The following is a 27,147-nucleotide window of genomic DNA, read 5'->3' as shown; positions in this document are numbered from 1 at the left end:
TGTGGCTAATCCGATTTCGATAACTGCTATAGCTAGAAAAATAACAGGATCTACGCTAGCTACATGATTGACTCGATCATCAATAACTACTATATTTACAAAAATAACGGGATATATCCGAACTGTATAACTGATCCGATTACAGATAACTATTATAGCTAGAAAAGCAAGGGAATCGACTATAGCTATATGAGTGATCCGATCGTGGATAAACTGCTGTAACTAGAAAATAGCGGAGTGTATCCTATTTATAATACTGATCCAATTATTGATAATATATACTATATAATCTTTATAGCTGAAAAAATAACGGGTTCTACTTTGGCTATATAACTGATTCGATCATCTATATGCCCTATTGTTGGAAAAGTAAAGAAATCTTCTCTAGGTATATAGCTGATTCGATCATCGATAATTACTATAACTAGAAAAAATAACGGAACTGTTCTGGCTATGTGACTGATTCGATCATCGATACCATTATAGCTAGAAAAGTTACAAAATCTACCCTAGCTATATGATTGATGCGATCAGTGATAACTACTGTACACGTAGCTAGAAAAAATAACTGGATCTTCCCAAAGTATAAGAGTAATGCTATCATCGATATCCGCTATAGTTAGAAGTAGCGGATTAAATCAAGAACCTTTCTAGTCTAGTGACTTGACAGAAGATAAGTTACTAAAGGATATGCGGAAAATCCCCCTTTATTTCCAAATAATTATTACCTACGATATTAAACTATTGAGAAAGTAATGACTTATGATCCCGACAACATTAACTAGTTACTCTTATTCAATCATGACATTTAAATTGTTTGTAATCTTGACCAATTTCTCATGAAAAGGATCATGTATATTTAAGAAACAGTTACTGTTTTGTAGCTATTGTACAGTTTACTTTAGACTGTTAAGGTTATATAATCACTTCATGGCAATAAGAATACAAATTTAAAATATAATCCATCTAAACTAAGAAAAATGGATATTTCATAAGCAAAGATTTTATCATTACTCTAGTTAATCCTTCCTGGTTGTATTGTGGAGAATCAGACAGGTCCATTGCAATACTTAATCAATGTATGCTCATTTATATCAAAATAATTCTCAGAGGTGACGTAGATCGTAAAGTTTAGCTCCTGTATCAATAACTTCTCGTTAAAACTTTTTTTAATGTTATCCTAATTTTAAAGTATCAAAGCTATTGGGTATTGAGGAGGTAGAAACCTTTTTATTGCTATATTTACCCTAGGGATTTATTTATTCTAGTCGTTGATTTAGTTAATTTATTCTTCAGTAGCGCTGTTTGATGCAAAATATCAATTCCATCAAATTAGGAACTCATAAGGATCTGTTTATTACTATGTTTTGTCTAAGGGACTTCTTTCTGCCAGCAAATTAATGTTATTCTATAATCTAATTATATTATTTCCAGCTCTTCCGTAAACACTGAGATTATCTACAGCTTAGATACCAGTTTAGGAGTTTACAGTAGATTACATTTTGAATTAAAACTAACATATACAGACAGCAACGTTCCTAAAATAATACTATCATCCTGAGGGATATTTTTGCAATTTACAAGGGAAAATCATGATCATGAACAGGAGCATGTATAGATGAAATATCATCATCATTATAGCGAATAGCAAGGCCATCAAGCTATCATTTAGTACATAGGCATACATAAAATAGATTTATCAGTATAGAGCACGACAATGAAACATGTCGAAACTGAAAAAAAAACTCTATAAATAAATAAAGGAATTTTTGCTTCGTCGTTAAGCTAGGTATTCTTACAATCAACCTAGCTAATAAATTATACTGGTAAGCATCTTTGCATACCCATTTGCATTAAAACTATCTATACTAATGATGTCTTACATTCAAACTGAGTAAAAAAATATACTGACAAACATAATTCCATACCGCTTGCATTACAAAAGTCGATATTAACGATGTACTCATTCTTTTATTTATCTTGTTTATTATCCTGATAATTCTTCTCAATCTCTACGTTAATCATCTTAATTAATATTGCCTTACTTTTCATGATCACAACGACAGCGGTAATGGCAGCTGCAGCTACTAATAAGATAATCACAATAAGGACAAGGACTGTCGTCCTACTAATACCGCTGCTTCGCTGGACTTTAGTCTCCGGAAAATCGTCCTAGATTTTACGACAACAATAAGAAGTAGAAATGAAAATTAGATTAATATCAATAATTATTATGAGGATTATTTTTACATCTTGTCGATATCTAGACTACACTTATTATGAAAGGAGAAATTAATTGCTTTATGTGCTCAATCCTATTGAAAAATATTTAGCAACATCAGGGTAGAAGCTAGATCACTCGATGACATGAAAGATTCTATTCGGCAGCACCATTTTTTAAAGGTAAACCAATTATGATATCATAGCATTCACCATGATAACTTTTCCTGCACTAGCAGACGAATATTTTCAAATATTAATAGAGTATCAATCTCAACGAGGAACATTTTCCTTTATCAACTCATCCAAAGGTTTATTTTGAACTAATACGGAAGTAAAAGTATTGAAACCTATTTTATTAAGAATGTATAAATTATTGTGAGAACGACACCAAAATATCGTATTGGATCGCACTCATCATCGCATAAGGTTATTGCTAACAGATTTAAACGCAAATGAAGGATGATCGATCATCTTTGCAATTCTCTTTATCTACGCAATTCCTTTTTTTCAATACCTTTCGAGCTTATTTTGTAATAAATTCGTTTACAGTAGTCATGCTACCCATATTGATTTGGTACGATGCAAGATCAATATCAATTCATACAATAGAAACCAACTAATTATCCAATATGAGATTAAAAACAACATTATTGCTCTAGCTAAAATAGAATAGTATTAATCAATACTGATCAGCTCAAAAAACAAAGTGAATGTATGCATCTAGTTTCGCTACGGCTACAGAGTTGATCATCGCCAGTAAGTATTCATTTATTATTGGCTAAGGTTACTGCCAACAGATCTAAATGCAAATGGAGGATGATGGTCTTTACAATTCTCTTTAACTAACAGTAAACGATTCATTTCCATTTGATAATACTATGCAATTAATTCGTTCAAGCAACGCTATCTATGTTTATTAGTCATAGTGCAGGGTGATTATCAATTCATACAACCCAGGTTAAGCCATTTTCTGAATTGTACCATCAACGACACCAAAATCTCATCGGATTACACTTATTATTGGCTATAGTTACTGTCTACAGATTAAAATACTTATGAAAGATGATGGTCTTTGCAATTCTCTTAAACTAAAAGATTCGTTTATTCGGCTATGATCAAATATCGATGCCATTTTGATGCTGTTTGGCAGTGAATTCGTCGAGCAAGGTTACTTATGTTTATTGGTCATGATACAAGACGATTATCAATTCGTGCAAGAGAAGCTCATTTATTTTCTAATACGAAATGAGAAATGATATTAATGCCCTAGCTGAAATAAAATAATTACGTACAACAACACTCATTACTACTGATTAGCTCAGAAAGCAAAATGAATTATTCTAGTGTTGTGATGGCTACAGATTGGATGGCTGCCAGTATCGATCGGGTATGTTCCCAGCCGAAAAATAGTATTCCAGCTTATGTTGATAGATCACGGTGAAATAGAAATAGGAATGCATGTTTCGGAAAGTGAGAGTACGTTGATTTATTCATTTATTTAAAAGTATTGATAGAAGCAGCAAATTGTAGACGATTACATTCGACACACAGTATAAATCCAAACTAAGCGGTTTTAAATATCAAATCGTTACAGCTTCTCTCCGAATAAAGCAGGATCAACCATGACTATGATTATGATTGATTCAATAATAAGAAGAAGAAATTGTACGAAAGATGCTGTGCGATCATGCTGCTGTCTATTCGTCAAATGAAACGCGACTATTAATCGCTATCGTAAAAGGCAAGAAGAGAGTAGGAGTACTCTTCTGAAAAAAAAGCTAATTTCTATTCGCTACGATGAAAGGCTACTATGATTGATATTGTCAAAGCTAAGAACAAATTAAGTGCTATAAGAGATCTTCCAAATGAATATTGATGTAGTTAGTATAGATGTAGTATATCAGCTTGACTTGAGAGAGTAAAGTATCGCTTAAATATCAACCGAAAAGGCCCAAAAAATTGGACAAGCTATCCATCGATTAAGTATTAGAACCCTCATCGATTCCTGCTACTAATATCTAGGCATAGAATGCCGTGATCAAGTAACAATCACAGTATCACCGCTAAATAGTATAAAAAAAAATCATCATGGAGCTACGGTATCAGCCAAGCTTGAGAGATTAATACGTCGCTTAACAAATTCCAAATTACTGTTCATTTTATCTGGGCATATCAATGTTTCAAATATCGATCGAAAGACAGCTAATTTCCAAAACAATATGCTAATACTAGGCAATTCGGTCATAACTGACATTATCCATTTCATCTAGACAATCCATATTTCAAATATCGATGGAAAAGCAAAAAATAGTTATAAATTATCAAGGAATAGAACTTATTTGTAGTCCTACTATTTATATCCACAAGTAGAAGGAAGCTATTCCCCCCCCCCCCCCCCACCAAGCATAAGGTGGATACAAAGCAATTCCCTCATTAATATAGTATTCTCATAGCATTCAGGGCTAGGAAGTTATTCCCGCATTAAATCGAAAGAAAGCAGTTCAGTGATTAATCTAGTATTGTAATAGTATTAATTAAGGACCGGAAAGCTATCCATGCATTATATCGATGCAAAGCAATTAAGCCTTGAATATAATAGTAAGGGTAGCTATGCGTTGATCGATCCGAAATGGCCAATAATCAAATCGAACATCAATTGATTGTTCAAGATAAATTTTTATAGACTATGGCGAGCAATTTAAAAGAAAATAAAATAATCTTGGCAGGTGTGAATAGATTTGATGATGCCAGCAGGCTAGAATACGGTCATAATATTTTATCAAACAGACCAAAGTAAGCTTCAAGTTTCTTTTCACCGTCTATTTTACCTAGACGGAAGTAATAAGACTCAATGAGGAAATGGATAATGCAATTAAATCCAATGGAGTGCGGAGGGCCATCATGACTCTATCCAAACTCGATCTTGCTGTCGTGGATGACCATCTACTTGTCAAAATGCTAGCAATACCTGGCAATTTGATTCTTATTGCCATGGCTAAGATACACGGATTACAAAATGGATCGAGCGTTATATAAAATGATTGAATAATTAGGATAGTTGTTGGTCTAATTAAATTCATTATAGTAACATGAGCTAGCAAAATAAATCATGATTGAATTAGGGAGATGAACTCTTAAAAAAAGAGTACGACGCGCCTTGATCCTATCCAGACGTCAAGCACATCAATCAGAATTGGCTAGAAAATGGTGGACTCGGCCCTATCATCTTCTTCTAGAGATTTTGATGATGTAATGTGTGGTAATAATAGCATGAAATCCGTCTTATCCCAGTAGAAAATAAAACTTTTTCAAGCAGACTACTCAGAGTCTTGCAATAGCGGATTTGCTACCTTATAGAATGCGATACGCGTATAATCCTATCGAGCCTCAGTAAATCGGAATATTTCCATTAGGCGATCGATGCGCACAGAATGAGCGTTATGAGAATTTCCAGCCTTAATGTTAGTATTTAAAAAAGTAAAAGTTGAAGTCAATTTGAACACTGGATTTCCTATCATCATGGATGATATAAGACTAGGATGATTTTTCATTCTACTGAAAGGATTAGTCTAATTTTCTCCACCTAATCTAAGTGAGCTATTACCTATGACAAACGGATGAGGAAATACCCAATGAAATGGCATCGATTGATTTTTTAGCATCATTTTCTCATTTGTTAACGTAACGGTTACAATGTCATTTTATCATCCTTAAAGCATTTCCTAAAGTCATTCGTCAAGATTGCTAGAAAACGAAACAGTGATTGTGTTGATCGCTTTTTTTTTTACATCATTTTCATGATAGGATGAGCGATAATTTCCATTGAACGCATAATTTGATAATAAAACTCAAGCTGATAAAGTTCAAGAATTATCTACAGATTCACGAGACGTACTGTATAAGAGTTATAAATATCAAGTCAAATTGTACTACTACCGATTGGTTTGGAAGCCATGGATCGGTTTCAAAATCAACGATATAGGTATTTTGTATCCTTGTCGCAATAGAAAATGGAAGACAAAGGAAAGCAGTACAATCTGATCCTAAGCACAAAAGTAATGCATTTATGAATCATCGATGCCTTCTTCTTGTACAGTATAATGAGTTAAAAGCAGTTTATAAGTCTTTTCATCTATCGGCTTATCCGTGCAGTTAGGGCTGCCGATTAGTTTGGGTGCCGGCGATTGAATGTATATTTAACGGCGTCCCTGTCCACCGTATCCTTGTCGCAATGGAAAGTAGAAGACATAGCAAAGCAAGACAATCGAATCCCAAGCACAAAGAGTAGTGCAAGTAGAATGGGTGATGATGAATTTGCAAAATTACATCATCCTTTAATTCAGAAATTCATCGATTACTGTGTAGGCTAAAAATAATTTGCCCATTAATTTCTCTTCTAATAATTTATGCATGACCCTCTTGATGTTGGTTGTTACGGTAGCTACGACAAGGTAGTGCGCTAGCGCTCATCACTTTAGGGTTTATTTTTCCATCATCATTTCCATGATTATGGAGAATCATTTCAATGCATCATCGCCTAATAAACATTGTCATCAATTGGACGGGAAACAGAGCTCGATCATGACTAATATCCATTCTTGGTACGGCTGATGAAGAACGCCTTGTTGATTCTTTCTAGTTTTCAAGATGTTCATAATACAGATCCAATTGCATTTTTTTAATCCGTATGCAGTACTCATCAATCTACGCATACTTAATCCCACCAAATATCAGAAAAAAGGATATCAAAATGAAATTAAAATGCCTATACTACTGTATTCTAGATGTACAGCTAACGATAGAATGATCGCCAGCCATCAGCAAGTTGGACAGCAAGGCTATCATGACTTACCATTTTCCCCATGTTGAAAAAAATTTCAGCCAAGATACTTGAATAATTGAAAAACTTCCTGCTGGCTTGCGTGCATGAAAACACACCAAGATGAAATGAAATGACAAGATGAAGGAGATCATATAGGCTGGATTGATCTCGATAATGATTGGCTTAATTGGAATAGGGATAAGAAATCAACTTTGAATAATGCAAGGCGGAGCTTGTTGATGAAATTATATTCAAATTGGATCTTCTTGGCTTAGGATTGCTGCAGCAAATTATGCGATTATTGAATCAATAATATCAATACAATAGCTTAGGTTGTCAAAACAAAGCTTGTACCAAGCCCTGATCCAATATAAATGAGCTAGGATGAAATATGGATCATCAACAATCAGCATTATTTCTTGCTATTGAACTCAGTCTTGTGATGCCAGGCGGAGCCTACTGCTTTATGTCAACAATGAATCATGGTGCACAAGTAGAATATTCATCTGGACTCTAGCAAGCTATTCAAGTTGGAAATAGATTACATTACGTCAAGATGAACTCTAGTAACAGCATATGGCAGATAAATCAATACAGCTCGAAAGCCAATGGAATCCATCATGCCCATCCAATAGACTCAACGATCTCTCTCATTTTGGTTTCAGTCAGCTTGGATAGACCATATTCTCTCTCAATTTTAGCGTGGTGACTATCAAGCATGGCATTCGATTGCATCACGTAGAAAGTCTAGACAGAGAATTCCTAAAGTAATTAATAACATGATTATGACAGCTAGGGATAGCATTACCCCAGGTTCATTATTCTATGAGATGTCTTGGCTATCCGCAACTCGATCAGAAGGTGGAAGTAATCTTCCCTATGAAGTGGAAATCACTAATAGGCCAGTCATGCTTTATTGACCTCTGTTAGCCTCAAAAGGCGAGCATAATCACTCTAGCCTTTCAGATCAATATTGAAAAAGTTACATTATCCATTCTATACCGGTAGTAGAGAACTACATATGATTTACAACCCTATTTTGTTGATTTTACCATGGCCCAATTATGACCCCTACCAGTTACGCATTTCTGATGATGTATGATGGTCAACATAACAATCTTACAAGAGTTTTAGCCGGCTAAACTTGACTACAATTGAATTCAATTTTTCATTACCTTTCTAAAAATGACTAGTTTTCAATTAAAAATAATATTTTAGATGGATAAGCGATAAGTAATAAGACAACTTTGGGCGGATAAAGTTATTGAATTCTCTGATCATGCTAATACGAACACTTAGTGAGGTTATTACTGATAGAAGAGAATCACTTTGCTACTGCAATACGATAGAGTGATTCATGTTTACATGGACATCATGCCATACTAATTCAAATTTAGTTTCTCTATTTCCTTTCTTAATAATGTAAACTTTTTACTTAAAATACCTCGTTTTAATGATATTTCATACGGATATGCGACAAATAATATCGCGAATCATTTTTGAGATTGGCCGGTTATTCCTGAGATTGGCCAGGATTGCCCGGCCAATCACAGGAATGAAAAACATAGCACATCAAAACACATATGACTGGATTTCGTACTTGGACGGTAGCAATTGCTATTGCTATATGACAGCTTGAGGCGGATATAACTATAGAATCCTCTAACTATGCTAATATGAACATTCAGTGAGATTATTGCTGATAGAAAAGAACCTTTTTGCTACAGCAATACGATAAAGTAACTCATGTTTACATGGACATTATGCTATACTAATTCAAATTTAGTTTCTCCATTTCCTTTCTTAATAATATCAACTCCTTTCTCAAAAATGCCTCGTTTTAATGATATTTTGTACGGATATGTGACAAATAATAATATGGCTTTAGGCAGATACAACTGTAAAATTCTCTAGCTATGCTAATGTGAGCATTCAGTGAGGCAATGACTGAGAGACAATAATCATTTTGCTACTGCTATATAATAACGTAATTCATATTTACATTGGCATCAGTCTATACTAATTCAATTTTTCATTTCCTTTCTAAAATCACCTCGTTTTCAGTGATATTTTGTACGTCTATGCGATAAGAAATAAGATATTGCTTAAGGTAGGTAAAACTATAAAATTCCCTAGGCATACTCACATCGGCACTTAGTGAGGTTATTACTCAGAGAAAGAATCATTTTGCTATTAATATACGATAGGATGATTCAAGTTTACGGTTGCATCATGCTATACCAATTCAATTCAATTTTTTAATTTCCTTTTTGCAACTCCTCGTTTTTAATGATATTTTATACGGATATGCGATAAGTGATAAGACGGCTTTAGAAGGATAAAACTATAGAATTCTATAAACATACTAACATCAACATCGAATGAGTCCATTACTGATAGGAAAAATATTTTTCAACTGTTAAACTAAATATCAAATTAACAAAATCAACTCAACATAGCTTATTTACGTATAAACTTTCAATAGCTGAAAACACGTAGACAAAAATACAATCATAATACTAAGGAAATATCTGGGTATTAACATCATATTGATAGCAAGAAATGATATGGAGCCAAGTTATCAAAAAAAGCTTGCCTTAAATTATACCAACAGTGATAGTTTAAGCTCGATTAATGAAATTAAATGTTATCCGGATTATCATCCATATTGTTTTATGTAAGATCTAAACATAATTAATAATTATCTTGGCTTTGCAAGAAACAGAAACACTAAGTGTCGACGATAATAGTTAGCAGGATACGCCTCTAACAGTTGACCAACAGGATGGAATAAAGTAGATCGCATACATAATAAGCAGATTAGAGAGTATGATGAAGACGTTTTATGATGAAGAAGTTTTTGTATATTGTATACTTCCATCGTGAGTAAGTATACTCAATACTACTTATGGAATCGGATTTTGAACGCCAAGGGAGGATACAATCTCCTCGGTAATAAAGCGATACATATGATGCATCGTTTTATTGTCTGTAATTTCATGGCCTTGATTGATATAAGTCTAGAACGAAAGGGAATTGATAATAAATAAATTTATTAACTTTGTTGATGAAGGAATAATGTAAAGGCTATGACTGCAAAACATTGATTTTGAATCTAAGAGATCAGTAAGAAATTGCTCCTCAATCTACTCATCAAAGAAGCAAAATATCATTGCCGCATTATAAAATAGCCAAGACGACCTGATTCACTTTATAAAGTTAGCAATAATGGGATGACTTCAGAAAATAACGTAATTTATTGTTTATAATATTATTAGCTTAGTAAACTTGACCTAGCTTATTCACCCAATGCAATGTCAAAGATTCATTACCTGCATTCTAAACTTAATATCCTCGCTTTGCAGCTTATTAATTAAATTGGCAGAATTTTGAAATAGGACATTTGCATCGTAGCTACCATGGACAATGGCAAAATCGGAGGATTCAAAACCGCTAATTTTATTCAGGACCGAAGCCTCCTATATATCCATATTATATAAATAGCAAAAGTCTTAATAAAGAAGAACATTTTGACCCACGATTACAGAATGGAATAATTTTGCACTGATATCAGCTACTTATGGATATCATTTCTGTTGTCATCAAGCCAAATTTTAAAGTAATTAATACAAATGAAACTTGAAAAATAGCATACCTCGTAGCCTTGGCGATTAGTAGCATAAGTACTGAGGTAGCGCTCGGAATAGACGGAATCTGTTATTGAGAAATTGAATTTATCACAATTTGAGAAAATAAATTAACATATGTATTAGATAGCCATTAACTAACAGCTTTACAACACGGTCTCAGTATAGAAATTAAATAAAATCACTTTTAAATTAAGAATAGAGGGTTAAAGACTACGATCAAAATAGATTGATGCTGAATAGATACACTTTGGTCGTTCATATGCTGCGTAACAAATCAGAAAACTCAGTAAAGCAATTAGAATGTATAACTTGGAGTTGCGTCTATTCTTTAACCATTGAAATGAGATAGTAACAAAAACGAACAGTAGAAAAACAAAACGAATTCCAATGAATAGCAACAGAATAAAATCGAAAACGAAACAAATTCTTAACTAAAGGAATAGAATAAACCATCGCATAAAGCAGTAACGTGATTCCACATTAAAACTAGTAGTGCCTATTTTTGACTAAAAATCTAGTCATTACTAAAATACAATGAAAAAATTATAACATAGATGTAGAATAAGCAACGAGTGATAAAAAAAAATTTCAAAATTAGACAAACATGAATAAGAAAGATTAAATACACTTCCGGTAAATAAAAGTGACATGCGGAGAAGTATTGAATAAATTGTAAGTTATTAGTAAAGAATTATGAAAAAGTCAAGCAATTATAAACTAGGTTCATAGCATCAACCTAGCTTCGAAATACCACCAGCTTTAAAATTAACCAATCCTTCATTCATTAATATAGACTAGTAAATAATTTACAAGTTAAATGAGCATCTGATTTAAGTAAATTTCTTACCATAGAATATCCAGTTGGTGTTTGGCGCTCCTGCAATTCCCAACTTTACCTTGGCTTTACCAGATCCAACAGTCATGGCTGAAAGATATCCTCCATATCCCTAGGATAATATTATTATCAGTGATATTTACTTTAAAGCTTTAAAGCGTTTGATTTTACTCCGCCCATGAAATCAAATCCGTCTTTCAAGCTATCTTTTATACCATTTATTTAGTAGCATTTAATTCGTATTATATGTGTACTTTTTAATTCTTTACTCAATGACGATAGGAGTAGAATCAGTCGCTTAAAATTTCTATCTATGCTATTCGATGGCATACATACCCAGCCATAAACTGCTATTTTGGCAGTGTCAACGTAACCTTGCGTCTTTAAATACCTAATATGGAAAATTGATAAACACCTCATGTAAATTAAGATATCTACATCTTGTACTAATCCCATGAAATAAGAGTGTAGAAATTGATACAATGGGTAGCAGACAAATACTCGGTAAAAGTCAATCAGTATAAAGGATAACTGAAGACATAAACATCTTCTACTAATCTCCGAAACAGAACTAATAGAATAGATAGCAGGTAAATTGTCGGCAAATGTATATCAGTATAAAGTATAACTTAAGTAATTATTATCTTCTACTTATCCCACGAAATGGAATTAATAGAATAGACAGTAGATAAATAGCCGATAAAAGTATATCAGTATAAAATTTAACTTAAGATATTAATATCTTCTCCTAATCTTACAAAATAGAATTAATAGAATGGATAGCAGATAAATAGTCGGTAAAAGTATATTGGCACTATATACTATAAAGTATAATTTAAGATATTAACATCTTCTACTAATCTCACAAAATATAATTAATAGAATAGACACCAGACAAAATAGTTGGCAATGCAAAACGAATTCTAAAAGTACTTACGTGACATAATTCTCAATATCAAGGACTTGAACAAATCCTAATCTTCGATAGACGGAATAGGTAAACCTATAAAAGACGGAGTACGAAATGACATTGGTTTTTATAGGTCTTAAATTGCGTGTAAAGGTTATTTGAGAGCTTAATGATAAGATACATACTCATTTCTCTGACTTCCTTTTGTACCTCTCGGATCAATGCGTGCCACAATAATATTCATTGAGGAAGCAAGGTATTGAATAAAGCCCAATTGAAATCGTGTATCCACCTTAATCATGACGAACATTTAAATTACTTTATTTCTTATTTTGTTATTTAGATCATTCAATCAAAAGACGGACTTAAAGTTATTAATCTTCTTTATGTACCACTATCAATTAATGATGTTCATGGACATAAAAACGAGCTAAACTTAATTACTGTAGATAGTCATATGGAGACTCTTTAATTAGCCTTGATTATAAATTCTTGAATGTTTTTTAAGCACATTCTTGTAGAACACAAATAATTCATTGGTAGCAACGATCGTCACAGAATTATTTCTGTATAGTTAGTAGCAATAGCAATGTGTACTATCTTACCACAGAGCTGTCAGGTGTTCCATCCCTAAGTTTAGTAAGAGGATCATCATGATTAGTATTCTTTCAGATGCTATATATCTCACATGCTCGTATTATAAAATATAAATTATTCGCATACTGCATTACATTATAAAATTTAAACATCCTCAGTTCGACAGCCATTTAGCGAACTGTCTGACTTACATGTAAATAATCACTGGATATTTAACTGTTATATCAAAATAAGGTGGACGGTATTCAACCACGTTAATATCTGTAGAATAAGTATAGAGATACTGAAGAATTAATACTGCATTTTATTTATTTTACAGATTCAGTTATATCAGTTTATATTTCCTCTATTTTTATTTCAAAATTTCCAATTAGAACAATATAGTAATCTTACCATAACCACCACTAGTAAAGGTGTAGAACGTGGTGCTTGCTAAATCTTTCTTAGCCAGTCTTTCAGAAACAACATGATTGTCCTCCATAACAGTAGCTATAAATGTTGAATAAAGATCAAGATTATTCATGTTTGAACTTGCTAAAAATTTTATTTCAGGTCATACAGAGATAATCCTCCCAAAGCTTACATTTATTAGCCACAGCGTCAACCAAATAATATTTAGGTATGCTTGGTCCTACCAAAGAAAAGAAACAGTGTAGTTATAAATGATACCCTTAGAGGTGTTTACTACCTTAAAATTAACTTTTTTGCGGATTCCTACCTAAACAGTTGAGGATATAATAAGATGCTTGGGCACTAAACGACGCTGAATAATAAGAACAAACGCCTAGAGTTGATAGTCATGAGAATAGTTAGAAATCTTCTCTGGATAAGGCTATTTCACACTGATGATAATCAACTTCCATAAAGCAGACAAATCAAGCTCAAAATAATACAAATAGGCATCGACTAAAGACCATTTGATCCAGTAAGCAAGACACTACAAACTATAAATAAGAAGCTTACTAGAAGCTTTGAAATTGCATGAGATACAAGTTCTGACATTGGTTCCATCTAGTGTTACACTAAATTGTAATGGAGTTATTAAAAGCGAATAAGAAGAAATTATTGAGCAATTTTTCAAATCGTTTAAGTAGAATATCGTAAAGATCCAATCTATCATAAATTGAGAGTGGAAATTGGTTGAAAATTTACCTGTAAATATGTCTTGTAACACGTGAATATTCCGTGCTTTGGAAATAACTGAAGTAAATCACGGCAATGAAAATTATTGTTAGTACATTGGTTAAACTCAAATTCATTTACTTATTGGTCTAATGATTTCAATAAACGAGTTTTATTCTATTGCTATAACAAGAAGTTGTAAATTGATGGCAGATGCGGTGTTCACTTACACAAAATTTCTGGCTTCTGCTAGCGAATAAATCTCAGTCACTTGGAAACTGCCTGACGTTATCCAGACTTTAGTGCCGTTCTGCAAGAAATGAAGGTTAAACATAGAAAACTAAAATTACGGATTACCTATCGACAACCTTTATCAATTTTATCTTCGACGATTAAGAATTCATTCTTTTTCTAACCAAAAAATTACATACCGATGTAAATATTTTGGCAATATGATAATATGTTTCGGAGCTTGCAACAGTTCTAGGTTGAAGTTGCAAGTAATAGGAGCCATCCGAACTAAATTTTGGATCCGGCTGGCAATATGAGCCACGATGGATAAAAGTGGATAATAAGAAAATAATTTTATTACTACTAGGTACTGTAGCGGGTGCAGAATGCATTCGCTTACTAGATAGACTACATCACTAAACTACTCTTATCTTATGGTATAGAATACTTACATAGAACGGATTAACCCAGCCATTGGTGATATCCGTTTTACTTAGCTAAACAGTCCATAGATGCATAGGCGATAGGATATCAATAAATTATAAATTAACGCAAGAATAGCAGTTTACAAGAGAACCGAAAACTTACAGTACGGCATTGCCTAGTAACAGCATTGCATATAACATCCGTAGTTGAACTTTGGGCTCGATTCATCCAGGTAATAATAACATCGTTATTTGTAGCCCAATTGACATTAGTAAAGTAAAATTGGCTAAAAAATAAATTAAAATAATTCATCCATAAGAAGTCAAAGGTAATATTTAGTATTTTCTATTCAGTTCTAGTTATCCTAGATCAGTTTAATTTCTATTACCCTGCATAAGTTGCAGGAGCAGATAGCGCAAAACCATTGGCAGGATTCGTTGAGCTAGCAACAATAACACGATTTAAAGGATTGGTATCGCCAGACTAGCAAAATAGAAAGACAAGGCGGCAATCAAGTTAGGGCTTGCTATATTAGAAGATAGGATTACTCTACTTTACACTTTATAACACTTAGCTATACTACCTGGAGATGCAAAATAAATTATCGTCAATGTGAAGAAATATTGACAGAATGCGATTATAATAAGGATTAAAATATTAATTAAAGAATAAAGAAAGTCAAGATGTGATATTTTAAAGCTCATTTCAAATAAATCAAAAATCAGGAAAAAGATCGGAAAACGCAGCAAATAAACTATCTTCAATGTGAAGAAATATTGATAGAATGCGATGACAGTAAGGAATAAAATCTGTATCAAAAATAAAGTCAAAATACGATATTTTAAAAACTCTTTAATTAAAAATATCTAAAATCATTTAAAAAATAGCTACAAGTTGACGATGCTTTGTAATAGGTAAACTACCATATTTAGTACATGTAGGATTAAATGATCATATCATGTCTGTGAAGATCTGATTCTAGCTAATTAATAGTTAGTACTGGACTTAAATAATAATTCCATCAATGACGGTAAGTTGCTGTGTCAACATATAATACTATAGAAACATGCCGACGGGAAACATTTTATACCAGTATTAGATAGTGACGAAAGGAAAAGACGAAAATATTTAGCTAGAATCCGTCTATTCTGAATACTGGGTATGACGCTGAGCAGGAAAATCAAGGCTATAATGTCATCATGAACACATAAAGCAGCAATCGCTATGCCTACCTTTGGATAACGAATATTATGAACAGACGCGTAAGACAGACCGGGATTGTAATGTAATCGATTGGAAGGGCGAACAAAAGTATCATTCCAGAATCCGAAAGCAATGTAAGCATTATTCTTGGACCAATAAATTGCATTATTGGATCTTAATATTTGTTCTATAAAATAGAAGATAACATCAACTTGATATCAATAAGCAAAAATGTACTCAAATAATGCATTAAGGTTGATTTTGATGAATAATGTCGGACGAGAGAGAAATTTCTTCTTGGCAATTCACTTAAATTGAATATCTACCATACCTTCATTCATCCAATCAGGTACTCCATAGAAAACAACTCCAGGTTTACCAGCAGAAGTAAATCGAATTGGTGAACCAACTGCAGGATCCGGAATAAGGTAAACATCATTATTATAGACAAAAGACTAGAAATGAAACAAACCAAATCGGATCAAATCAACCACTATCCATTCAGGCTATATCCTAAAATTGTTCTCAGTTTGGTTTTAACGTTTCCTTCGTTTACTACTCATTTCGATAGCTATGCTCTTACGGAAAAATTTCGAAATTGCATATGCAAAGTACTCAAAATGCCCTATAAAGAGGGAAACATTTCTCTAGAAATAACTATCATACCAGTTGATGACCACTTGCTGACCAGCCCATATAAGATAGCAATCTTCCAACACCTAACGGTTCTAAAGGAAAGAACCGCCTGTAGAAAAAAATTAATAATACCCCATTAGGTCAATAAAGTCGAAAACAGGTTGTATAGGATATCAATCACAATTTGGAACATTCAAACAGCGTAAATCCTTACTGGTCAGAAATCCTGTAGGCCACATATCGAGCAAGAAAAGAGTAACGAAATTGCTATAAATGGAAATGCATCAATACAATAACGAATTAATAGATCTTATTTTCCAAGAGTTTCATTTTATACTGCTCTATGATACTTTTTTATCTTGGTTTATTCTTTAAGCCTTAATTAATCTCAACACCAGCTACATTAGACCATTAATTTAACTAAAGTCCATTTGATACTCGTACGAGTATGCTTTAGCGCATTATTATCATACGCTCGTGTATTAGGTTTTCCAAATTGAAATATAGTCTTTGCACTTACGAAAGTAAAACCGAACTAAATAGCATCGTACCATTAGCATTACTGCCGCTGATTCATGCATTAATTTATGGATATCAAGGATTTTATCTATTGGCTTTCTATTAATTATAATTCTTTTTGCCACTTTAAAAACGCCTAACTCTTTTAAAATAGGACACCTATATCCCAACCACATTATGATGTGGATAAATTAACCTTGATAGCCCAATAAATGGATACAAAGCTGATATAATTAAAAGTTTACTTTTTAATTATGTAGCCGCTAAAAATAATCTAATTACACCCAACCATTCAAGCTCAATCATGAATTATAACACTAGTAATGCAAGATAAATATAACTAAAATGAAAGCAAATCTTACCTGAACGACATCATAAGCTAGCAAGACAAATTGACGATCAGGGCTAACCCAAGTCTTCGTAGCTGAGTACAAGCTCTGGATAGATAAAACAGATTAAATTAAAAAATCGATCCACTCTTTATTGCACCATTAGTATGCATTTAAAATGTAAATAATCTTACCAATGAGGCTCGCGTAATGACATTTTGTGTACTAGTGGTTTTGGAGTTATGACTACGAACATCACCACCAGTAGTTTTATAAGAATAAATTTCATCTATAGGACAATTTCATTTACATTCATCAACGCATTAGTAATAGTGATAGAAACTATCAGAACAAATAAAAGAGTCTTGGATAACTGTAAAATAACTTACCATCATGCCAGAAGACATCATAGCCTTGATATTGGTATAAAGAACTAAACATATCTTCATAGCTAAAGCCAGGTTGCGTTGATTGATTATTGTTTGTCAGTTGATCTGTTGATTGATAATGTTCCACTAATTAGATATTCTCAATGCATACAATATTTGATTCTATTCTTAATTGTACAAGATTTTCATGGACTACGGTATATTCATTTACAGTTAAAGCTTCAAGTTGTTCAAATATATTCCCGTACAGATATTATACATGTACAAGATTTCCTAGAATTATTATCTTTCATCTGTATAAAATACTTGCTCATCTTGTGCTAGTAGGATACTTAATATTCGCTTCTATTCCTATAATTTTATCTCCATAAAGTTATCAAAATTTCAGGATATTAACCGACTATATTCTTAGACACAGTATATGATATATCATCTTTACTCAATTGACTTTCATCTGTCTAAGATTCGGTTCACTTTGATAATTTTTTACTCTATTTTCTAGCCTGTATAATAATTTCATTTACGTATAAATTTATTTCCTTAGTTTAGATTATTTAAGCTACTTCCTTAACCATGCGAATTATTTGCTTATGATATGATATTTCATAGAAGTAGTCCAGTTCTGTACCTCAAGCTATTAGCCGTTATTTTCATCTTTACAAAAGAAACTACAATAATTTTTTCGTTTGTACGCAGCATTGCAATATTTCATAGTATTTTGAGCGCACCTTTACTAACATGAAATATTTTCTTACGCTATACTATTCTTATTTCTATATTGGCTTGCGATACAATGCCTATTTCTGCGTCTAGTACTTGTATTTACATCACTTTGCAAGCAAAAAAATTATATGTCGCATGCAAATACAAGGTAGAAATAATTTACCTCTCAATACGACTACTAGCGCAACTGCGGTTGCAATTATCGCTAAAATGGTAAGGGCAATGACTATCCATATAATAGTGCGTTTCGATTTCGAGCGAGTTCGGCGTTCTTCTTGGACGTTCTAATCAAATGTAGCAATAAAGTCAAAATTGAAATCATCAGATTTAGAGCTTGTCGAACGATACTGCGCAAATATTTTATTTTTTTAAGAATTTGTAGAATAATTAGCACTAGAATGGATAACAAATAATAGCCAATATGAAAGATCAGAAAATCGAAGTAATCAATTATAATTATCCACTAGAATCATGCAGTACCAAGCAATAGAAGGTGCCGATATTTTGAAGAAAGTTGAAATTAAAGAGTCTATTTTAGAACTATGTCGGTCAGAAAGTGATCAATGCTTTAGAAATAATATTATTCTGCTCGGCACAAGCCCAATATTAATCCATGTACTCGTTAAGCTAAATTTATAATATGCATGTTGCGTTCTTTAGAGTAAGAAAATTGGTATAGGAAAGATAAATTTTAATTCTATCACTAATAAGCCTTTAAGAATCTTTACTTGGATATATTTCAGTCACGGAATAATCAAGCCGTTTGAAATAAATTGAATTTATACTATGTTAATCTAAATAGATTGACATAGTATCTAAAAATTTTAATCATTACAGCTAAAGGAAACAAGATGAAATACTGTTATACCATAGCCAACTAGTCCATAAATCAGATAATGCTACTGTACATTGCACAGATAAAACAGTAACTAGAATTGTCCCAACTCTATGTTATAATCCCCATCAGACCTGAAATTAAGGAATGATTTAATTTCAAGGACGATTATTACCGGTACTAACTTGGTATTTACTGGTAAATCGATTTAAAACGCAATTAATTATGTAGTACTTTAGACTAAAGGAAATTCAATGTTATAGAAAATTATATATTGTACCGGCTAATGAGCTACTACAATATTAAATTTACTGTTTCTACCCCATTAGTGAAAGTAAATTACTTGAATAGCATTATTCTATCAAGTTCCTTCGATATATTGCTCTACCTAGTCCGAAATAAGTAGCTATAGATCAAGTTAAAGATAGTTGAATAACCTTCAATGGCATGTAAACTACACTCATCTATTAAAATCGGAGACCACAAGATTTATTATTATCTGAATAGGATAATTGTAGAGATATCTCAAGTATAGATGACTCATTCCTATACACGAAATTGAATATCAAAGGGATTATAATCCAGTTTCTGTTGACTAAATATACCGATATCACAAAATAACCCATCATTAGCTCTCTAAGACTGTGGATAGAGTAGAATATATCTTCATACCTCAATCAGAATAGTAATATTTATTACTGTCGATTAGAAAGCGCAGTAGAATAAAAAAAATCGTAAGGCAAAGAGTAATTGTGTATGAGTTTAGAGGATAAAAATAGATCCCGATGAACGAAGAGAATTAAAGAACTGATCAAATCCTATCTATCTAGCTGTGTTTTATCTTTCTGTTTTCTAGCTCATCCAAAGGGAGAAGATAGATGATTATATTTAAAGATTGAATACAGCAAATTTCATTCCCTTGAGTAAAAATACAGGCGAAAGCATTGTTCACCCAATGCAGATATGGATTATCACTCCATCTTTCACAGCAAAAGAAACAGCGTAAAATAAAACTTACATATTCCGATTCTCTCCTTTTCATCTTTGCAAGTTAGTGATCTATTTAAAGAGGATCCAATTCAATTTTGATAGCAATATATCACTTAATTTGATTTATTATCGAGGATACCGATGGGGGTAATCAAGAAGAAAGATAACGATAAAAAATGAACCAACGGTTGCAAGGTATTTATGTTTTCACCAATTTTCTGCTTCCTTGACTGAACTGCAGCAATGCGACAGTCTGATTTGCTTTCCTTGCTATACTGAAGTCAGTCAGGAAAGCTAACGATGGCGTCACCTTTATTTAAATTAAGGGAGGAGATCAAATCCCCTTTGCTTTGTCGGCTATTTTATCCTTGTTGATTTTTCCTTTTCAAATTTGAACCTTCTTAAACTAACATCAGGATAGTGACTGCTCAAGCTATCTCTTATTGTATTGTCCTGGAGAAGAATGTTTTGTTAATGCATCTTTTTGCCAACGATCTAAATTACTTTATTCCATTCAATTTTATCTATTAGAATCAACTATCTATATTGCAAATCTATAATTGACATATTGATATTGATCTACCAATAACAAGCAGTTAATTTGTCAATATTGTAACCAATGAGACACAAGCCAGTATAATGTAATTGAATTTCGCTCCACCTCTATCATGATGATGATCTCTAGTTCATATTATTATTTTCCCCTAGGTGGTAATTTAATCTGTAAGTTCCTATAATATAAATCGAGATCGATATCAATTCATAACAAAGAGCCTTGATTAATTCTTCCAGCGAATTTGCCCCCAATACATTTCGATAGCCAGTAGTCGGCCAATAATTGAATCAATAATGATCTTATCTAACGGACTGGATTCAAATATCAGTGATCAAATTAGTTTTATCTACGGCCATGAATAATCTCCACTGATAAGGTCTTAATAATAAGGTAATTACAGGTTAATAAACTTTTTCAATAGATTGCTGACATTATTGTCGGGACTATTAATCGATTTGATACCGTATCAATTAGTTTTCTAAAGCAGATTATGATATGCAATGAAAAAGAAATGGAAAGAAATCAGTATCATTTGGACACATTAGACATCATCAATTATCGATAACAATAAATAATCTGAACTGATGATGCCTTAATGAGCTGGAGATTGTGAATTAAAATCCTTTAAAAAGATGCTTTCGATTCCATTGCTTAGACGATTGATTTCTTGTATGAAAAGATGTAGAACGAACTGTTACTAAGGTCTTTAAAATTTGTTCATCCTTTTCGTAGAAAATTAAACTATCAAAAGGGATTCAATCTTGACGGAATACAGGTTAATTATTATTTTTGAATAGACTATTTGATACGTCTTCTGTCTTGACAGTTCTCCACTGGTATTATAATATTTAGTTAGCAAAAAACAATTTACGATATGACATGAATTAAAATTGAACCTTAATCTCAATTGAAAATAGCAGCTATCAGTAGCAATAAATGATTCGGCAGATATACTCATGTCACAATATAATTAAAGTACAAATGCAAACTAACAATGATTATTAAAATAACTGTTTATTTCGCTTATTGGATTATTTTTTTATTAAAGGCAATGGAATAAGCTGGTGAAATACACATGGCCGAATTGCAAGTTAGCATTATTTACTAGCCCCTCAATTATGGATTTAATTTGTACTAGGTAGGTCGCATTGATTAGTAAGTTCAGGTTAGTAACTTTTAGAATGAATTGTAAACGAAAATGCTTTTCCTTTCACCAAGATTCTATTAGAGATTGGATTCATTAGTTGATAATAGCAGAAGGCCACATAGAACGATTTACTTTTAATTAGAAATTTTAATTGCCAATTAGGGCTACTGCGATCATTACTTAAGAAAATCGGCAATTGAAAGTCTTAACATATAAAATCATAATGAGCTGATAATTATAAGTTAATTAGCTATTGAAGTAGTCTATTGATCTCAAAGTCATGACTATAGGTCTGATCCAACCTTTCTCAGGTCTAGTCTTAAGATAGCGCACGAATATGTTGGCTTAAAATATTAATCGTGATTTTAAGGCCACAAATTAAAATATTAAAGACTATAACGATTTGATTTGTAGAAAACTTAATGAGCTCGTAACGTGCATTATCTCAATTTTTAACTAATTCTTAATCTCTTTGTTATAACTATCAATCTGTTAGAGATGGTATCAGTGTCTATATATTAGCAAAACACAAGAAGTTATCAAAATATCCTAATCTACCAATTGCCTGTACGTTGAAAAGCATTAACATTAAATTCAAGAAAAACTACGATAAAATTTTTAGCAATGGAAATATTTATTAGAATTGAAATCGAAGCGTGTAATGAAACATATGTGAATAGTTCTGTTAGATTGGCATTTTTAAATTTGTGAAACTGGTATTTTAGAATGATAGCTAGTTGCAAAATTAACCTTTAATTAATGCTCTAAACTCCATCCTATTATGCTGTACAGTTACTATGATGTGGAAACGTCTTTATCAGAATCTCATTCATATTCTGTATCTAAATGATATAGACAAGCTCTTTCAATAATGTATCTAAACCCATATCACCTATAGATATTGTAAATAATGTAAGCAAAAACTGTATCTTCTTGTATATTCGAAAATATACATAATTGATGAAAGTTCTGGGGATATATTACAGGATCATACAATTGATTTTATACCCGAGTACGTTATAGAAAATAAATAAAATTTGATTACGTATGTCTTCCTTTTCCGATTACTAATAATTTTTGCCCTAAATGCGAATACGTACATGTATAATTTGTTAATCATCAGTTAAATTTTTCCTATCCTTATGACTAGCTTTATACTCAGAAGTTGTTAATACGTGTACTTGTATGCGATATTCGACTAAGTACTTAGTCAGTTATGGACAGTAATTGCTACCACTGTTATTAGACCGTATACCAGCCACATTCTACGACACAATGTTAGTATATAATTCTGCTCTTGATACCTGCACATCACGGACAATAATAATAAATTATATTATACTAATGAAACAACAACGCAGCGATATAGTAGCATATGTATTTATCACCTTTCTTAGTTACCATAATAATCATCTACTTTTCTATATTAATGATATTACAGGATGTCAGTTAATTTTATTGATGATGCTGCAATGCGATGACCTTGTCCTATTGCCCATTTATAGATCAGTCCCTAGTGTAGTACTAAAGATACCACTGCACGCAACAATCATACGAGACCGCACACTGTTAACTTCTACGGTACTCATCTTGAGCCATAAATACTGCGACAATATTTTCACTTTAAGTTATTATTTTATTAAATTTTTTCTGATACTTTAAGCATTTATTGTAAATGATCTACAATTAATCTCTCCGTAGTTTCTTTACCAACATAAAAAACGAAATATCATTACTGAGGACGCTTTTTAATTGCACGTATTCCTCCAAGACCCAGTCAACAACCTGATTAAGCAAACATATACTTGAATCTTCGACAACATCAGTTGTCAAAGTAAGTTGTCATCAGTAATTCAAAGTGCAATTCCCAATGTTAATTGAACGATACAGGCTATAACCACCAATGTAAGGTTCTCATTTACTGTAACTATAGATTTGTCATCATGTTACAATCCTAAGTTTTTAAACAAATAACAACAAGCCAACATTCGAGAATAACATTTTGATTATTTTAGACATTATTTTATATATAGTTTTAGGTATATGTGTTACGGGATATATGCACGTTCCATATATATCGCATATATATGTATTAAGTAAAAAAGAGCGTTGAAAGAACGTATCATAAAACATTTGTAGTAATGAATTTATAGTTCCGATAAAACATCGATTCAACTCACTGAAATTTTTCGCCAAAAGCTCCAATATCGTTTTTAAATAATAAAAGCTGAACTTAACATCCACCTTTGCAGAATCAACAGCAACGCCATTAAGCATTGATAGACGCTTACATCCGATATCCATAATTCATCCATCAAAACAAAACAGAAAGTTGACATATTAAAACTAAAAGCAACACTGGACTATTAACTATAATCCAAAACAACAGCGATATCAATTTGGGAAGTGCTGATTAACTTTATACTCTTAAGTAGAAGAATTGAGTTAAAATAAATTCAGAAGTACAAATAAAACGCTATCCATTGTAACGTTAAGAACCATACAGTTAAAATGTAGATACATAGTGTATAACAACGGTTACAAAAAAGATTTTGCAAGGTCCTTCGGTCTCATTGCACAAGCTACTGAACTAAGATTGCCATTAAATTGAACTGATCGAAAGTGCCAATACTACCATAAGTGACGATAATACGTTGCAGTGAGGTTCCATAACTGCGGTCACATATGTACATTAACACACAATCGAACACATCCACACGGCTACATGTTAACACGAAATTACTAATGTGAATTAATGTGTACACGTCTATATTTATCAATAAATTAAACATGATGAATATTGAAGGTGAAACGTAATAGAATATCAACGTAAACGTACGTAAAATAGATTTATACCAAATATCATGCACATGATGTACAGTTGCTATTACATTTAGAAAAATTCGTGCAACATTAGCAATGTTTCAATTTGATACGGAAAAACATTGTTTATGAAATGATATTAATTTCCCTTGCATTGACAGCAGTAGACATACGTATATTACGTTCACAAGTATCCATTATCTAATTTAAATCAAGTCAAGCTTTAGCATTAAAATTTGAGAAAAGATGTATGTAAAAAGGTTATATTAAATAAAACAAGAATAAAAATTTAATACGCTATATCTCAAAATTGACGCGTTTAAGATTCCTTTTCAAGTAGCAGCTAAGTATTGTCTATCCCAATTTGATTTTTTCAATATGACTACTTCACAGTAACTTACGGTATTACCGTTAGAAAACAGTGACATTGTTTGGATCAGTAGCTGTAATTATTCGTAATTATGAACAATCAATTACTGTAATAATTCCACTTTACCATAACAATCGTTGTGATTTTTCTTCACTAAAGGTGCGTACAAGCATTCGAGATAATAACAAAAAAATTACATCAAGGAAATAAAGTGCTATGTTTAAGCTAAAAAATATAGTCAGTGAAAAATTGTTTACGTATCAAAATGACTCCAGGTTTCAATATTCTGATGACCCTTGGTCGCCTGAAGATATATTTTGACGCCTTAAAGTGGCGGCTTGATCTGGTAATTCATGTTTCGGTTGCAAGCCAGCTGTTTGTTTACCTTGGTGTTGAGAACCCTTTTTAGAATTGGTATTATTGTGTGTTTTCACATGTTTCGATAAATGATCACTTCTCATGAAACGTTTACCACAATCTTGACATGCAAATTTTTTCTCTCCTGTATGAGTTCTCCGATGTCGTTGCAATTCATCTGAGCGAGTAAATCTTTTACCACAAAATAACCAATTACAAACAAAAGGTCGTTCTCCAGTGTGCCAGCGAAGATGTGCGCGTAAATGAGATGTTTTACCGTAGACTTTACTACAACCTTGATAATGGCATACGTGCATTTTCTTGCCACCCTGAGGTGGTTTATAATCTGGATTACGACAATTTGGGCAGCAACATGCAACACGTCTTACTTTTTTATTGCTTCCGGGCGCTTGCGGAGGATTAGTGACCTGATGACCTTGCGAGACATCTGGTGTTACAGTTGGCGGATAATTTAGTACTTGATTAGCGTTCGGTGCTGCATTGGCATCTGGTGTATAATACTGATTAATAAAATTACCATGGGGTGGTAGATTAGGTGGTGCACCAGACATATGAGGCGGTACTGGAGACAATGGTGCTAAATTGCCTAAATTGGCTGTCGAGTGATAACCTACTGCATAGGAATTATTCTGAGCTGCGTTGTTGGGGGTCCAAGCAGTTGAACGAAGTGCTAACCATGGTGCAGTTGCCACTTGTTGCTGTTGTGGTTGTTGTTGTTGCTGTTGTTGTTGTTGTTGTTGCTGTTGTTGGTCGTTAACGTTATTGCTTTTCTGAGGCCAATTGTAACTACCACCACTATTACCAACAGTAACAACGCTAACATCCTTATTTGTGATATAATTATGAGATGCAGCTACAACCGTAGTTGCATTTACACTAGTTTGTATACCACCGACATAATGCGGCGATGATTGCGATTCACTAACACCTCCACTACTGACACCGCTAACATTATTCCTATGTTGTTGGACGTGTCCACTAGGTGGATTTGGAACTCTAATTAATGCGTTACTATTGCCCGATGCATAATACATCTCATTAGGATCATAATTGCTGTAAAAAGACGGTGCAACAGCTTGTTGTAGATTAGGATTAACATTGGCTACATTAAAATGCGTGTTAGGATAAGATACTACGACACTACTTCTGCTATCTCTTGGTGAGTTGCCATTATTTCCATTATTTGTATTATTAGAATTATTGGTATGAGCATTGGAGGTAGTCTCATGGCTCCAATTACCGGCGCTATTAGTATATTCGTTAGAAATAGTTTGTGCATTATTTGCTATTCTCTGATTCATATTGGCTGGTGGCACTTCGGTAACCTGCTGTTGATGCTGTTGCCGTTGATGATGATGATGTTGCGGAGGTGGCGGTGGCGCTTGTTGATGATGGTGTAAATGGTGATGTTGCTGTTGAACTACTACAGCAGC

The 27,147-nt window shown here is 32.7% G+C and overlaps 2 protein-coding genes across 2 annotated transcripts; both read right to left on the bottom strand.

Annotated features, from left to right (window-relative positions):
• Positions 1–9,951: 9,951 nt before the first annotated feature.
• Positions 9,952–20,492, bottom strand: TRIADDRAFT_60461 (uncharacterized protein; the record flags this gene model as incomplete). Its single annotated transcript, XM_002116357.1, has 28 exons — positions 9,952–10,065; positions 10,378–10,524; positions 10,701–10,759; positions 11,543–11,642; positions 11,867–11,921; positions 12,468–12,533; positions 12,626–12,732; positions 13,046–13,070; positions 13,229–13,298; positions 13,431–13,526; positions 13,621–13,668; positions 13,756–13,821; positions 14,001–14,059; positions 14,190–14,237; positions 14,390–14,469; positions 14,591–14,695; positions 14,843–14,887; positions 14,979–15,102; positions 15,205–15,299; positions 16,049–16,206; positions 16,351–16,474; positions 16,686–16,764; positions 16,870–16,922; positions 17,537–17,611; positions 17,698–17,792; positions 17,893–17,997; positions 18,779–18,899; positions 20,469–20,492. 28 exons carry the CDS (start codon positions 20,490–20,492, stop codon positions 9,952–9,954), a joined length of 2,343 nt encoding a protein of 780 aa, XP_002116393.1.
• Positions 20,493–25,752: 5,260 nt separating this feature from the next.
• TRIADDRAFT_7637 (uncharacterized protein) lies at positions 25,753–26,067 on the bottom strand (the record flags this gene model as incomplete). Its single annotated transcript, XM_002116356.1, has 1 exon — positions 25,753–26,067. A coding segment is annotated over one exon (315 nt), but the record flags the coding sequence as incomplete, so codon positions are not given.
• Between the last annotated feature and the right edge of the window lie 1,080 nt (positions 26,068–27,147).

The sequence above is a fragment of the Trichoplax adhaerens genome, genomic scaffold (genome assembly GCF_000150275.1).
Source record: "Trichoplax adhaerens TRIADscaffold_15 genomic scaffold, whole genome shotgun sequence".
Taxonomy (NCBI): Eukaryota; Metazoa; Placozoa; class Uniplacotomia; order Trichoplacea; family Trichoplacidae; genus Trichoplax; species Trichoplax adhaerens.
The sequence above is the reverse complement of the archived record's forward strand: the minus strand, read 5'-3'. Positions and strand labels throughout refer to the sequence as shown.